General features: G+C 50.2%; 1 protein-coding gene across 9 annotated transcripts in view; it reads left to right on the top strand.

Moving 5' to 3' along the window:
• SLC2A11 (solute carrier family 2 member 11) overlaps positions 1 to 16,876 on the top strand; it is a 38,876-nt gene that overhangs the window by 5,783 nt on the left and 16,217 nt on the right. For 7 of the 9 annotated variants that reach the window (XM_063623441.1, XM_063623436.1, XM_063623437.1 and 4 more), the window contains exons 2-4: positions 4,463 to 4,577; positions 9,687 to 9,785; positions 16,072 to 16,232. In XM_063623441.1, the coding sequence (XP_063479511.1) occupies positions 4,557 to 4,577; positions 9,687 to 9,785; positions 16,072 to 16,232 (281 nt within the window). In that variant the 5' untranslated portion in view covers positions 4,463 to 4,556. Of the gene's footprint in view, positions 1 to 4,313; positions 4,578 to 4,995; positions 5,107 to 9,686; positions 9,786 to 16,071; positions 16,233 to 16,876 lie in introns of those variants that run through there. The other 2 variants (XM_063623440.1, XM_055254330.2) reach the window with 1 other exon arrangement.

Raw genomic sequence — 16,876 nt, 5'->3', positions numbered from 1 at the left:
CAAGTCTCCTGCCTCAGCCTCCCCAGTAGCTAAGATTACAGGCGCCCACCACACACCCGGCTAATCTTTGTATTTTTAGTAGAGATGAGGTTTCACCAGGCGGACCTCAGTTGATCCGCCTGCCTCAGCCTTCCACAGTGCTGCGATAACAGGCATGAGCCACCGCGCCCAGCCTGTATTGATTGTTTTTAGTTTGAGCTGCGCTCCTCCCTTGGCAACGTGAGGAAGACCAGCTCTGCCAGCCGGGCTGTAGGGCTGGTGCGGGCACCGGCTTGGCCTCACAGAGCCTCAGGGACTCCCCCTGTAAATGAGGCTGACATCCACATATGGGTAGTTGCACCTAGCACTGCACAGGGCGGATGTGAGCACCAGGCTGCTACAAATACAGCTATGACTTTCACATGCTCAAGGTTAAACTCCCAGTCAACGTTTGCTGAGGCGAAACCTAGAGCTTCCTGGCCAAAGGATAATAATTAATGTCTGGGGAGCCCACACATGGGGACCTGTCTCCAATGAGATGGGGGTAGCTTTAGGGCATCCAAGAGGCATTTCAGGGAGAATCAAGGGGCAGCCAGGTATTGTTAATGGTGGCCAGGTCAGGGTCCAGTCTGGCAGGTCTTGGATTCAAGGTTAAACCCAGTTCTAAATTTGGGACTTATCCCCAGGCTCGCCCCCAGGCTTTTACTATGTAGACATGTATTCCTACACACATTAGGTACGGTTTTGTATATTTCCAAACAATATATAGGCATAATAGTGTATGCGTCTTTCTGCAACTTTCTTCATGCAGCGTTGTGATTCACACATGTTGATATTGTTCCTCTCGTCTAGTCCACTGATTTTCACTGACGAGTGGTATTCTGTCGTATTCCACAGCTTATTTCTCCTTTTTTTGCATGATTGACATTTGCATTGTTTCCAGTTTTCCTATGGCACAAACGATGCTGCATTTGTGAACAGTTCTTGAGCATGAGATTAAGAGTTTCTCCAAGGTAAACTCAGGAGTGGAATTGCTGGGTGGGAGAGGTATGTGAACTTCAACTTCTTGGTCTGCCCAAATTGCTCTCCGGAGTCATTGTACTGATTTACATTTTTTTTCCTTCCTTCCCTCCTTCCTTCCTTCCTTTTTTGAGAGAGGGTCTTACTCTGTCACTCAGGCTGGAGTGCAGTGGTGTGAACATGGATCACTGCAGCCTTGATCTCCTGGGCTCAAGCGATTTTTCCCACCTCAACCTCCTAAGTCACTGGGACCACAGCTGTGTGGTGTGCCATTGTGCCCAGCTAATTAAAAAAAAATAAATTATAGAGACAGGGTCTCACCACATCGCCCAGGCTGGTCTGAAACTTCAGCCTCAAATGATCCTCCTATTTTGGCCTCCTAAAAGTGCTGGGATTACAGGCATGAGCCACCACACCTAGTTCCAATTGATATTTTCTTTTTTTTTTTTTTTTTTTTTTTTGAGACGGAGTCTCGTCCTGTCACCCAGGCTGGAGTGCAGTGGCGCAGTCTCGGCTCACTGCAAGCTCCGCCTCCCGGGTTCACGCCATTCTCCTGTCTCAGCCTCTCCGAGTAGCTGGGACTACAGGCGCCCGCCACCACGCCCGGCTAATTTTTTTTGTATTTTTAGTAGAGACGGGGTTTCACCGTGGTCTCGATCTCCTGACCTTGTGATCCGCCCGCCTCGGCCTCCCAAAGTGCTGGGATTACAAGCGTGAGCCACCGCGCCCGGCCTCCAATTGATATTTTCATCAATAGTACGTGGGTGTTCCAACTGATCAACACCGCCACTTGGTATTGCCAGAATTAAGCTGTTAGTCTGTTGAGTGGGAACCAATATGCTGATGTGGATTTAATTTGCATTTCCTGATTACTAATGCAGCTTTTAATTAGTTTTTTGGTCATTTCAGTTTTCTCTCTTCTGTAAATTCCCTGTTGATATCTTTTTTTTTTTTTTTTTTTGAGACGGAGTCTCACTCTGTCGCCCAGGTTGGAGTGTAGTGGCACAATCTCAGCTCACTGCAACCTCTGCCTCCTGGGCTCAAGTGATCCTCATGCCTCAGCCTCTCAAGTAGCTGGGACTACAGGCCAAATCACCATGCCAAGCTAATTTTTTGTATTTTTTGGTAGAGATGGGGTTTAATTTTTTGCATTTTTGGTAGAGACGGGGTTTTACCATGTTTCCCAGGCTGGTCTCGAACTCCTGAGATCAAGCGATCTGCCCAACCTTGGCCCCCCAAAGTGCTGGGATTATAGGCATGAGCCACTGTGCCAAGCCTGTTTGCCCATTTTCTTTTCCTTATTGGTATATGGGTATTCTATATAGATTCTGAATACTAATACTGTGTTGGTCATATGTTGTAGTTACCTTCTTCTACTTGGTAGCTTTAGGTTTCAACTTTTTAAAAAAATGCATATTTTTTTATTTAAAAAATTGAGATATGGTCTCACTATGTTGCCAGGGCTGGTCTCGAACTCTCGAACTCAAGTGATCCTCCCACTTTGGCCTCCCAAAGTGCTAGGATCACAGGCTGGAGCCACCATACCTGGCCAGGTTTCACCTTTTCATGGCATCTTTTGTTTGTTTATTTGAGACAGGGTCTGTTGCCCCGGTTGGACTGCAGTGCTGTGATCACCGATTACTGCAGCCTCGACTTCCCTGGCTCAAGCAATCCTCCCTGAGCCTCAGTCTCCTGGGTAGCTGGGACCACAGGCTCAAGCCATCATACCCAGCTAATTTTTTGTAATTTTTGTAGAGATGGGGTTTTGCCATGTTGCCCAGGCTGTTCTCAAACTCCTGGGCTCAAGCAATCCGCCCACCGTGGCCTCCCAAAGTACTTGAATTATAGGCGTAAAACACTGTGCCTGGCCCATTAATGGTGTCTTTTAACACACAGATTTTTAATTTTAATGAGGTTAAATCCTCATAAGAAATCTGCATGGTTTATCCTTGTTTAACCCGAGGTTATAAAAGTATTATATATTTCCTTTTTATTTATTTTTTTTGAGATGGAGTTTCACTCTGTCATCTAGGCTAGAGTGCAATGGCACGATCTTGGCTCACTGCAACCTCTGTCTCCTGTGTTCAGGTGACTCTCCTGCCTCAGCCTCCTGAGTAGCTGGGATTACAGGCGCCCACCACCACACCCAGCTAATTTTTGTATTTTTAGTAGAGATGGGGTTTTGCCGTGTTGGCCAGACTGGTCTGGAACTCCTGACCTCCGGTGATCCACCCGCCTTGGCCTCCCAAAGTGCTCAGATTACAGGCGTTAGCCACCTCGCCCAGGCTTTACTTTTTTTTTTTTATAGAGATGGGGGTCTGCCCGTGTTGCCCAGGCTGGTCTTGAACTCATGCACTCAAGTGATCCTCCTGCCTCAGCCTCCCAAAGTGCTGGGATCACAAGTGGGAGCTACTGTGTCCAGTCTAAAATGTTTAAAGTTAGGTTTTTGCATTAGATTTGTGTGTACCTGGAATAACTTTTGTATATGAAGTGAGACAGAGGTCCAGTTTCATTTTTCCGCATATCACCAATTGTCCTAGCACCATTTATTAGCCCGTCACTTCCCACTTATTTATTATTATTATAATTATTATTATTTTTTGAGACGGAGTCTCTCTGTCGCCCAGACTGGAGTGCAGTGGCACGATCTCAGCTCACTGCAAGCTCCGCCTCCCGGGTTCACGCCATTCTCCTGCCTCAGCCTTCCGAGTAGCTGGGACTACAGGCGCGTGCCTCCACGCCTGGCTAATTTTTTGTATTTTTAATAGAGACAGGGTTTCACCGTGTTAGCCAGGATGGTCTCGATCTCCTGACCTCGTGATCCGCCCGCCTCGGGCTCCCAAAGTGCTGGGATTACAGGCGTGAGCCACCGTGCCCGTCACTTCCCACTTATTTTTTAAGGGGGAAAAGGCAATGGTTGTTTTGAAAAAAATTAACCTATCTAAATATCAGCAGTTGAAACTAACAATGTATTAATAACAATAATATTATGACCAAGTTGCATCTACCCAAGAATTCAAGAATGGTTTACCATTAGAAAGTTTATTGATGTAACTGATCTCATTAACAGATTAAAGAATACCCATCTTAATAGATGCACGAAAAGCATGCAATAAAATACTTATTTATGATAACTGCTAATATTTTGTGTTTTTCCTTTAAAATGCAGTGTTTTTAGGAATTAAAGTTCAGAGCAGCAAAAGTCAAACAAAAACCAAGTCTGAGCAATAGAGCTACTACAGTAGACTGTGCCCATCACAGCCTTTGCTCAGATGACTTCCTAAGGTCATGTCTAGCTCTATGTTTCTGTGACCACAAATAGCATCTTTGGCAAGTCTAGTTTCAGTTGGTCTTTGTCCAGCTCCTGGATTCCTCCATGCAGGGCCTGAGAAGCCCTGAGGGATAAAAGATGAATCCGGTCCAGTGGACTCTGGTTCCTCAACTCCAAGTGCCCCCACCATAGGTCGGACCTGCCTCTCACGCAGTGGATCCCCTGGCGGCAACCGGAGACCGGTTCTCCTACCCGCATTCCGCCGAGCTGTGCCCAGGACGCACAGATGAGAGCGCTCCGCAGACTGGTGGGTCTATCTTTCGGTCTTTCCTAATTTTCCCGTCCTCTGGGGAAAGGTCAGGGATACCTGAACCAAAGTGTGTGTGGGGGGGGTGTAGGTGGGGGGTGCATCTGTGTACAACCAAGGGCTTGGCCCTCCCGGGAACGCCCAGGGGCAGGGGTCTCCGAGGTTCTGGCGGCCGGCAGGGGCGACCGGCGAAGGGAGTCGCGCAGGTTTGCGGCTGAGGTCCGACCAGCGAGAGACATACACCCGCAGACATTTAGTCCAGAGACTGCAGCAAAGGAGGGGGACGAGGGGCCGGAGCCGGAATTTCGGGGGAGGACTTGGGAGCGCGGCGACCAGAGTCGTTTGCTGGCACCTGCGGGGGCGAATGCAGGGGCTTGGCCGAGATGACCTTGGACCAGAGCTCCCTTCCGGCCTGCAGAGATGTGCTTGGCGCTTAGCCGAGTAAGGAGTGAGCGGCTTTTCAGCCTCAGTGCTGCGGAAGAGGTGGATGGAGGAGGAACTAGAGCCGTCCTTACGGCCTCGGACGCAGGTGAGCTCCCAGCGGCGGCGACAAACCCCGCGGCGGTAACCCCCTCACCACGGCGGCGAACCCCCTTAGCCCGCGGGGGCGAACTCCCCAGCACCCCCAGCCCTTCTTAAAACGCTGTGGGTCCACGCATGCGCCTCAGGCGCCCTCCGCGACAGTCTAGCGGCTCTGCGCTTCACTGCGCCTGCGTTTGAGTCTCAGGCCTTAGTCCCGGCCACCGGTTAGCGTTGCGCGAACCCTCAGCTTGTGCGGCCGCTCTCAATACCCACTGCGCTTGCGCTGCAGCTTCGTCTCGACTGGTTTGCTCCTCTCAAACGCTCAGTGCGCGTGCGCTAGCGCTTCTTTCACCACTGGGTGCCGTGCGCTGCCCTTCCCTCCGCGCGCAGGCGGCCGGCTCACAGCTTGCTAATGGCAGCCAGGGTCTCCCTGGGACAGCAAGACTTCCGCTCAGGCCCCACTTTCGAATGCTCCATGCCCTCCTGCGATCTAGAATGGTCTGAATTCTCATACCTGCCCAGACCAGGCGTTTCAGATGAGGGATTGCGGACTGAGTGAACTGCGCAAGTGCAGCCACCTTGGAGGCTTAACTAACTCGTCAAATGTTCAAAAATATCGTGCTTGTATGTACAGTGGCGTTAGATGCTAGGCTCAGATGTGCATAGGCAGGTGTTTACGCCCAGGGTCGGCCTGTGAGCCAGAGCAAGGTTGCTGGACCCTGGCATCCCAGCCCCCAGAGATGCTAAATCCTCTGCTGATCAGCCCTGACCTCAGAGGAAATAAGCCCTCCGAGCAGCACTGCAGTCCTGACCGCTCGCCCCCTCCCGAGACTGTTTGTCACCCCTGCCTCTTTCCTGCTCATGCTCCCTCAGCTCTGACCTGGCGTCCTGCCTCACAGAGGGAAAGGGCGCAGCCAGAGGAGAGCGGCCGCACTGCCCACCACTTCTATGGGTTCCTCCGCAATCTGGACTGATTTCTTTAGGTATTTGCATGGCACATTCCCTCACTTCCTTTGTCTTGATTTGCACCTGTATTCCTTGACAGCCCTATTTAAAATAGCACCAACTAAGGTGGGAGGATCGCTGGAGCCCAGGAGTTCGAAGCTGCAGGGATCTAATAGGATCTCACCACTGCACTCCAGCGTGGGCGACGTAGCGAGACCTTGTCTCTAAAAAATAAAAATAAAATAAAATAAAATAGAACCACCTGGTCCAAACACTTCCTACTCCCCTTCACTGCTTTAAGTCTCTGTAGCACCAGCTGATGTACTATATATTTTGCTTGTTCATTTTGCGATTGCTTGTCTTTCCTTGCTGGAAGGAAAGCTCTGACAGCTCGTGGATTTTGTCTGTTGTTCACTGCTGTATCCCAACACCTATAACAGTAGGATTATTGGCCATAATAGGGAGGCAATACATCTTTGTTTGCTGAATTAATGGTCCCTATCATAGCTAATGTCTGAATGCTTACCATGACTAGGCACGGTATAGGCAATCTCCATGCATGATCTCATTGAATTCAACAATTTCCTGTAGTCTTAGAGACCTGTCAGTATCTCCTGCTACATGAGCTCAGCTGCCATCAAGCACTGCGTTCGTTGCTTCCTTCACATCTGCTGTCTTAAGGGAGCTCTCACTTCCATGCAGCCCCCGTGGAGCTGTAATTTGGCCTCAATGGGACCAGATGCCAGGTTTCTCACCTGGCTTCTTCCTAAGGCTTCCAGCCTAAGAGAAAGTTACTTAGGCCTTATTGGAACTATGGGCAGCCAGGGCCCCTGTCACCAACCTGTCTCCAGACCTATGGCAAGGCCTTCAGCAGGATTCTGCCCTCCAGAGCTACTTCCTCTGCTGCCCTACCCTCCAGTGCAGTATATCACTGAATGGTGAAAGCACAGCTGTCTCTTTCCCAGCTGTATCTTGCCCCCCAGCACACTTCCTGGCTGAGATAAACATTCAGTTTTGTTTTTTTTTTGAGATGGAGTCTCACTCTGTTGCCCAGGCAGGAGTGCAGTGGTGCGATCTGGGCTGACTGCAACCTCCGCCTCCCTCCCGGATTCAAGCAATTCTCCTGCCTCAGCCTTCTGAGTAGCTGGGATTACAGGCGCCCACCACCACGCCCAGCTAATTTTTGTGTTTTTAGTAGAGACAGTGTTTTACCATGTTGGCCAGGCTGGTCTCGAACTCCTGACCTCAAGTGATCTGCCCACCTCGTCCTCCCAAAGTGCTGGGATTGCAGGTGTGGGCCACCACATCCGGCCAACACTCAGTATTTGACTAATGAATGAATAAATAGTCCGTAGGTTCTGGAAACTTCAGAAAACCTTAGCCAAACATCCTTCTGTCATGAAAATTGTATCGAAGTTTTCAAAAATAATACATATAATTCTACAGAACAATTTGCCAGAACAAGAAAGGCAGTATTTTTGGGGGGAAGATATCAACGATTCAATTTTTGTGAAGTCAACTACTTTGCAAATACCTAGGAAAACACCTGAGGGAAGGAGTTCATTGTTGTGCCTTTGGAGGAGTGGAGAACTTTCAATATATACTGAATTTTCAAAAATCTTAACAAACGTGTCCTTTTGTAATTAAAAATCACCAAAGAGTGGGCTGGGTATGGTGGCTTACGCCTGTAATCCCAGCACTTTGGGAGGCCAAGGCGAGTGGATCGCTTGAGCTCAGGAGTTTGAAACCAGCCTGGGCAATATGGTGAAATCCCGTCTCTACAAAAAAATTAGCCCAGCATGATGGTGTGTGCCTGTAGTCCCAGCTACTTGGGGGGCTGAGGTGGGAGGATCACTTGAGTCCAGGAGGTTGAGGCTGCAGTGAGTCAAGATTGTGACACTGCACTCCAGCCTGGGTGACAAAATGAGACCCTGTCTCAAAAAACAAAACAAAAAATCACAAATGGAGAAAGATAAATACTTTTGTGAATCCCTAAGAAGACCTCAATTACAGGTTGGGTGTGGTGGCTCACGTCTGTAATCTCAGCACTTTGGAGGCCGAGGTGGGCAGATCACTTGAGGTCAGGAGTCTCTACTAAAAATACAAAAATTAGCTGGATGTGGTGATGCGTGCCTGCAATCCCAGCTACTCGGGAGGCTGAGGCGGGAGAATCGCTTGAACTGGGAGGTGGAGATTGCAGTGAGCCAAGATTGCACCATTGCACTCCAGCCTGGGCGGCAGAGCAAAACTCCGTCTCTCTCTCTTTTTTTTTTTTTTGAGACGGAGTCTCGCTTAACCTCCACCTCCCGGGTTCAAGCAGTTCTCTGCCTCAGCCTCCCGAGTAGCTGGGATTACAGACGCCTGCCAACACACCCGGCTAATTTTTTTTTTTTTTTTGAGACGGAGTCTCGCTCTGTCACCCAGGCTGGAGTGCAGTGGCGCGATCTCGGCTCACTGCAAGCTCAGCCTCCCGGGTTCACGCCATTCTCCTGCCTCAGCCTCCCGAGTAGCTGGGACTACAGGCGCCCGCCACCAGGCCCGGCTAATTTTTTGTATTTTTAGTAGAGACGGGATTTCACCGTGTTAGCCAGGATGGTCTCGATCTCCTGACCTCGTGATCCACCCACCTCGGCCTCCCAAAGTGCTGGGATTACAGGCATGAGCCACCACTCCCGGCCAATTTTTGTATTTTTAGTAGAGATGGGGTTTCACCATCTTGGCCAGGCTGGTCTTAAACTTCTGACCTTGTGATCCACCCTTCTCAGCCTCCCAAAGTGCTGGGATTATAGGCGTGAGCCACTGCACCCGGCCAAGACTCTGTCTCAAAAAAAAAAAAAAAAAAAGAAAAAGAAAAAAAAAAAGAAAATCCCAACTACAAAGGATGAGGCATCAGGGATGCCTTGGGGAATTCTTCCTCCATCTCTAAGGGTGTTTCACTGTCCTTTTGTGTACCGTACCAAGTGTGCATGACTCATGTGTACCCAGCCTAGAAGTAGGCTTCATTATCTGCAGGTCCAGGTAAGGAAGTGACTTAGGATGAGGAAGGAAGGGGAGAGCTGGGATAGGGACCAGGCACCTGGGCCATTTATGCTGCCTCTCTGCTACTCATATGTCCCCAAGTCCTTGCACCTGCAGGTCCATGTGGCCTCTTCTCTTAGCCTCATTGCAGAACATGCTGGTGGGAGGTAAGAGAAGGAGGCTCAGCCCAGATTCCTGGAGCCTCGCCACTCTGTTGGAGAAAGTTTTCCTGGGGCAAGTCAGGGGCTCCTGTCCTGCTGGAGGCAGAGCTTTACTCTACTGGGGCCCCAGCTCAGGGGACTGTCTTCTCCAACACAGCAGACATGCTCAGGGGCAGCCCAACAAGGAGGGATGGGAACCGCTCTCCAGCTCAGGGAAATGTTGGGGCTATGGGTGGGGTAAGGGCAAAGTGGGGTCCTGGACTCACAGCAGGAGGCTTGGGTTCCTCTGCTACCTGCCAGCCATGTGACCCAGGTAACTCTCTCTGTGCCTCACTTTCCTTATCTGCAAAGTGGAGACATCACTGCCTAATTCGAATAAATTGCAATGCTGTGATTGGCAGCTCTGGTCCAGGGAGGGGGTGGAGGCTGTTGTTGGTCACTCTGTTCTCTCCTCTCTCCTCAGATTCAGGGCAGGATCCTGCTCCTGACCATCTGCGCTGCCGGCATTGGTGGGACTTTTCAGTTTGGCTATAACCTCTCTATCATCAATGCCCCGACCTCGGTATGTATCCTCTGTGTCGACTGTCCCTGTCTGAGTGGGTACTGGCTAACAGCTGCCCACTGAGGGGCTTCAGCCAGGCATCCACTAGGTGGCGCTTTCTGCCACAAATTTGTCTCCATTGGGTTGGCCCACAGGTTCCTGCAGGTTCAAACTGAGCATACATCTTCCCCAAACCTGCATGTCCTCCTGAGTCCCTAATCTCAGCGGATGACTCCATCTTCCACCTAGTGATGGGGGGTCAGCCTTGACTCTTCTCTTCGTCTCTTGGACACCAAGTCCTTCCTAACTACCTCTGGAATCCAGCCACTTCTCCCCATGTTTCCACCACATTCCCAGTTCTGGCCCAGCCTCCTCACTGGCCTCCTTGCCTTCAGCCTCTCCCAGTCTTGATCTCTTCAAGTCACTCCCCTGCTCAGAATTTTTTTTTTTTTTTTTGAGACGGAGTTTTGCTCTTGTTGCCCAGGCTGGAGTGGAATGGCGCCATCTTGGCTCACCGCAACCTCCGCCTCCCAGGTTCAAGTGATTCTCCTGCCTCAGCCTCCCGAGTAGCTGGGATTACAGGCATGCGCCACCACACCCAGCTAATTTTGTATTTTTAGTAGAGATGGGGTTTCTCCATGTTGGTCAGGCTGGTCTCGAACTCCCAACCTCAGGTGATCTGCCTGCCTCAGCCTCCCAAAGTACTGGGATTACAGGCATGAGCCACCGTGCCCGGTCTCATCAATGTTATTTATAAAGTAGCCAGTGGAGGTTAAGTTTCTGTGTTCAGCGGCGAGGCCTTGAGCTACCACGGCCTCAGCTTCATGGAAAAAGGAAGAAGAAATTTTAAAAAGCCAACTGACCAAAAGCAAGCAGGGCAGGCAGACCTGACGAAATGAACCCTGTGGTTTCACTGTCTCACACCTTTGTTCCCCCAGCCCTGATACCAAAGCAAGTTAAGTTTAGTTCCTCAAATACCTATGACACAGTCCTTCCTCTAAGCCTCCTTCCATGGAGGGACCCTCTCTTCCACCTGTAGAAGCCCACCCCAGATACCACCACCTTTTTGAAATCTTCTTCCCTCTCCAGCCCTTGGTGCAGGCTGTCCTCACTCAGGCTGTGTGAGGGCTGTTCTGTGTCCATCTCCTCTCTCCCGCTGGTTTGCTCTCAGCATCTGAGTCATCTTTGAATCTCTGGCACTTGATGATAGCCTGGCCTGAGCCGATGTTCTGTGAGTGTCTGTGGAAAGGATAGGTATTTCAGCCCCAGTGATAGAAGCCCACCTTTAACTTGCTTAAGTAAGAAGGGCAAGTACCTAGTTACATAACTGGGAATGATGGGATGTGGGGCTTCACACAGCACTGGGGGAGAGCAACAGGAACCAGGCCCCAGGACAGAACTGTGGCTGTCCTGCCTCTGTTTTTCCTCTCTCTCTGTTTGTTTTTTTTTTGAGACAGTCTTGCTCTGTCACCCAGGCTGGAGTGCAGTGGCACAATTTCGGCTCACTGCAACCTCCGTCCCATCCCAAGCTCAGGCGCTCAAGCAATCCTCCCACCTCAGCCTCCCAAGTAATTGGGACCACAGGCATGTACGACAAAGCCCAGCTATTTTATTTTATTTGTATTTTTTAGTAGAGATGGGGTCTCATCACGTTGCCCAGGCTGATCTCAAACTCCTGAGCTGAAGTGGTCCGCCCACCTCGGCCTCTTGAAGTTCTAGGATTACAGGCATGAGCCACCGTGCCCAGCTTGGCCTTGTTTTCATACCGAGTTGGGGAGCTGCTGTGACCAGATTCACTTCTTGCCAGCTGAGAACTCCCCCCACCAACAAAAGTATTTCAGGTTAGCTCATGTAGAGAGGCAGGGAAGAGCCTGAGGGGCTGGTTTGGATTACATGTCCACTCCCAGACCAGTAATGTGGTCAGGAGGCTGGGATGCTCAGATTGGCCAGATCTGGGCCAGGTGATCACCTTTATGGGGAACCAAGAGCTGTAATTGACCATCGAGAGAACTTCTCCAAAGTAATATTTGCTAGCAGAAGATAGAGGTGGGGATAGAAAGAATGATAGCAGCCCAGCCTCTTAAAGAAAGGGTGAGAGTTTAGAAAGGGAGATCTGAGCTGGCTGCATTGGTTTATTTTTTATTTATTTATTTTTTGAGACAGAGTTTTGCTCTTGTTGCTCAAGCTGGAGTGCAATGGCGCGATCTTGGCTCACTGCAACCTCCACCTCCCGAGTTCAAGCGATTCTCCTGCCTCAGCCTCCCGAGTAGCTGGGATTACAGGCACCCACCACCATGCCTGGCTAATTTTTTGTATTTGTAGTAGAAATGGAGTTTCACCATGTTAGCCAGGCTGGTCTCAAACTCCTGACCTCAGGTAATCCGCCTGCCTTGGACTCCCAAAGTGCTGGGATTACAGGTGTGATGCATTGGTTTATTTATTCCTTAATTCATCAAGCATTTGAGCACCCACTTCAGTGCACACTCAGACTAGAGACGGGTCCATCCCGGGCTGGGCAGGGCATTCTCAGACCTTACCTCCCACGGCCATCACCAGCCCCTACAACAGAGACTTTCCTAGGCTCAGAGGCTTCCCCTACCCTGCTGAATGGTGTTAAGTTCTAACTGTTAAAGAAAAAGTTATTCAGGCTGGGCGTGGTGGCTCATGCCTGTAATCCCAGCACTTTGAGAGGCTGAGGCAGGTGGATCATTTGAGGTCAGGAGTTCGAGACCAGCCTGGCCAACATGATTGAACCCTGTCTCCACTAAAAATAGAAATATTAGATTGTCATGTGGCGCCTGCCTGTGATCCCAGCTCCTCCAGAGGCTGAGGTAGGAAAATCGGTTGAACCCAGGAAGCGGAGGTTGCAGTGAGCTGAGATCTCGCCACTGTTGTCCAGCCTGGGCGACAGACAGAAGGAGGCTCCCTCTCAAAAAAAAAAAAAAAGGCTGAGTGCAGTGGCTCACGCCTGTAATCTCAGCACTTTGGGAGTCCGAGGCAGGTGGATCCCCTGAGGTCAGGAGTTCAGGACCAGCGTGACCAACATGGAGAAACCCCGTCTCTACTAAAAATACAAAATTAGCCAGGCATGGTGGCGCGTGCCTATAATCCCAGCTACTTGGGAGGCTGAGGCAGGAGAATTGCTTGAACCCAGGAAGCGGAGGTTGCAGTGAGCCAAGATCGCACCATTGCACTCCAGCCTGGACAACAAGAGCAAAACTCCATCTCAAACAAAAACAAAAACAAAAAACTATTCAATGACACTTGTCAAAGCACAGTAATGAAGACGTTATTCAAGAGGTGGCCATAGCGCTAGTAGTAGGGACTGTGGCAATGGGGTCCTGCCCTGAGGCAGAAAGATTGGACTCAACTTCAAATACAGCATGGGCAAGCGAGAACTGATAGCCAAGGAGCAGAGTGGGGTCAGTGGGTACACAATGACTAAGAGGACCATCAGGCGTTTGTGGGGGATTCTGGTTAAACTGTCCTAACAGGATTCTTGTTGAGGGCAGGCCAGAGTCATTAGACATCGTGGAGGATGGCAGAGGATAAGGAGGATGATTAGATTTTGAGAGTGATCAGATGTGGAGGATGAGGATTCTAGCTAAACCAACTTAGCAGGATACTTGCTAAAATTGAACAAAGCAGAGATGAACACAGAAGTCCAAAAGCTGAGACCTAGTTGAAAAAGAGCTCAGAAGACTGGGTGCAGTGGCTCACGCTACTAATCCGAACACTTTGAGAGGCTGAGGTGGGAGGATTGCTTGAGCCCCGGAGTTCGAGACCAGCCTAAGCAACATAGCAATACCCAGTATCTACAAAAAAGTAAAAAAAAATTCAACAGGGCGCAGTGGCATGGGCCTGTAGTTGTAGGTACTTGTGAGGCTGAGATGGGAGGATAGCTCGAGCCCAGGAGTTCGAGGCTGCGGTGAGCTATGATCATGCCACTGCCCTCCAGCCTGGACAACAGAGGGAGACCCTATCTTTAAAAAAAAAAAAAAGAAAGAAAAGAAAAAAAGAGCTTAGAAAACTCTGAGGAAAATCTTTGTCAATGGTCACTCTTGAGGAGTTCCACCCAATGTCAGGGGAGGCTGGCCCTGGTCCCAGCTCCTGTGGACAGTTCCTCCTCCGAGAGGCAGCTGGTGGACACTAGGCTGACAGTCATTGCCCTGAGGTGGGCAGGGGAGAGCTGGCCCAGCACCTGAACCCACTGCCCTCCCTTGTGTTCTGTTCTGTCAGGAGACCTGCAAATGACATTTCATCTCTAACCAAGAGAAGGGTGTCCATGTCTTCCCCATGTCTTTCCTAACCATGTGGCTTCCCTTCACTCACCTGAGGTTTGGAGTCTGGGGAGTCCAAACTACCTGGTACAACTCTGACCTATGGCTAACACTGTGAGCAAGTCATTTCACCTCTCCCTGAACCTAATCCCCAGTCTTGACAGTGACCAAGGCTGGGCATGGTTGCTCATGTCTGTAATCCCAGTGCTTTGGGAGGCTGAAGCAGGAGGATTGCTTGAGGCCAGGAATTAGAGAACAGCCTGGGTAACATAGTAAGACCCTGTCTCTACAAAAAATTTTAAAAATTAGCTTGGCATGCTGGTATGTGCCTGTTAGTTTCAGCTACTCAGGAGGCCGAGGCAGGAGGGTCACTTGAGCCCAGGAACTGGAGGTTGCTGTGAGCTATGACCAGTGGATGGAGAGATTACTGAAACTGGAAGGAAAGAGACATAGGCCCCCTTGAGAGGATCACAGCCAGGCTGAGGTGACCTCCCAGGGAGGGAGCCGGGGAACAGACACTCCTACTTCTCTCTCCTGCCTCCCGATATCCTGCTGGTGCTCACCATCGGCCAAGTTGGTCAGTAAGGGAGCCCACTGATGTGGGCTGCACAGATGACTCCCTGGGGCAAAAGCAGGGTGGGAGGGGACTGCAGTGGATTCCTTGGGTATGGTATAATAAGAAATATAATAGATCTTTGTCCTTGGTTCCAGGCACAGAGCTCCTAAAACTCTTGGATTTTTTTTTTTTTTTTTTTTTTTAGACGTAGTTTTGCTCTTGTCACTGGAGTGCAATGGCGCAATCTTGGCTCACTGCAACCTCCGCCTCCTGGGTTCAAGCAATTCTTCTGCCTCAGCCTCCCAAGTAGCTGGGATTACAGGTGCCTGTCATCACACCTGGCTAATTTTTTTTTTTTTTTGTATTTTTAGTAGAGATGGGGTTTAACCATGTTGGCCAGGCTGGTCTTGAACTCCTGACCTCAGGTGACCCGCCCATCTCGGCCTCCCAAAGTGCTGTGATTACAGGTGTGAGCCACCGTGCCTGGCCACGGAATTTCTTGAGTGATAGGAGCATGTTTTGTTATTTGCAATGAGCCCCATTTCATCATACCTGCGCTTATGCTAATGAGATGACAGGGTAGAGCCACTAGATTGCCTCAGGATGGAGCTGGTCACCAAAAAGACCAAGAGATTAGAGGGTCAGAATGTTCAGCCCCACTCACAGAGCTCTAGGAAAGGGAGAGGAGCTGAAGATTAAGGTCTATAAAAACTCTTGAATGACAAGATTTGATGAGCTTCCAGGTTCGTGAACACATTGGGGTGCTGGGAAGGTGGTGCTCCTGAAGGGGACATGGAAGCCTCCAGCAACCTACTCCCCCAGGATCATGCCCAATGCATCCTTCCCATCTGGCTGTTCATGAGTTGTATCCTTCATAACAAACCAGTAAATGTAAGTAAAGGGCCTTCCTGAGTTTCGTGAGCCATTGTTGCAAATTATCAAACCACAGAAAGGATCCTAGGAATCCCCAGTTGATGGCCAGTTGGTCAGAAGTGCAGGAGTTGCACTTGGCATCTGAAGAGGGGACAGTCTTGTGGAATGGAGCCCTTTGACTTGTGGGATTTGATGCTAACTGCAGGTGGATAGTGTCAGAATGGAATTACATTGTAGTACACCCAGCTTGTGTCCGGAGAGTTAGAGAATTGCTTGATGTGGAAAAAATCCACACATTTGCTGTCAGAAGTGTTGTGTGAGTAGAGAGAAATAGTGTTTTCACAGAGAGGGGCAAATGGAGCAAGTCCAGTGCTAGGCTCCGAGGGATATTGCCCATGAAAGAACCAGCATGGTGCCCCGCACAGGGGGAGGTGTTCAGGCGAGTTGGTTCCTGCTCCAGGGGCAGCTCAGGAGACACGGTGCCTGTTCTCATTGCCTGTTCTGCAGAGGCATGGAGCCCTGTTGGGGAGAAGGCTTGTCTCGACTAGCACCCCCACGCCACCATCCCCAGAAGGCTGACTGGCATTTCTGTCCACAGCACATTCAGGAATTCACCAATGAGACGTGGCAGGCGCGTACTGGAGAGCCACTGCCCGACCACCTAGTCCTACTTATGTGGTCCCTCATCGTGTCTCTGTATCCCCTGGGAGGCCTCTTTGGCGCACTGCTTGCAGGTCCCTTGGCCATCACGCTGGGAAGGTAAGTGCTTCTTGTGTACCCCCTGAATGCCCTTTAATGAGGAGCTCTGCAGCCTGCAGGCCGAGGAATGTGGAAGAAGGGAGAGGCCCGGGAAGCTCCAGGCCCAGATCAGCTCCTCATCCAGCCTCTTACTCTGCCTGGAGTTTCACCTTGCAAGACACATCTTCAAGGATTTGGTAGAGCAAACAGTCCTGTGCTACAACAGAGGGAGGACTCCTGGTTTCTAATTTCATGTCTGCCAACAAGTGCTAACTGACCTTAAACAAGTATTTTCGTTCTGGGCCTCACTTTCCTCCTGCGTATCTAATGCAGTTCTTGGATTTCAAACAATACAAACTGACTCTGATTAACAGAATCAAACATGTAATAGCTGGAATGATATTGGGGCAGCTCATAGCATGAAAGAAGTTCTTAGAAGCCAGGCCTGGCGAGGCATGGTGGCTTACCCACATAATCCCAGCATTTTGGGAGGCTGAGGGGGGGCAGATTGCATGGGTCCAGGAGTTTGAGACCAGTCTGGGCAATATGGTGAGACCCCATCTCTACAAAAAATTAGCCAGGTATGGGCTGGGCACAGTGGCTTATGCCCGTAATCCCAGCACTTTGAGAGGCTGAGGCAGGTGGATCACCTGAGGTCAGGAGCT

This window comes from Symphalangus syndactylus, chromosome 18, assembly GCF_028878055.3.
Source record: "Symphalangus syndactylus isolate Jambi chromosome 18, NHGRI_mSymSyn1-v2.1_pri, whole genome shotgun sequence".
NCBI classification, from domain to species: domain Eukaryota; kingdom Metazoa; phylum Chordata; class Mammalia; order Primates; family Hylobatidae; genus Symphalangus; species Symphalangus syndactylus.
Note: the sequence above shows the minus strand (reverse complement) of the source record. Positions and strands in the feature narration are given on the sequence as shown.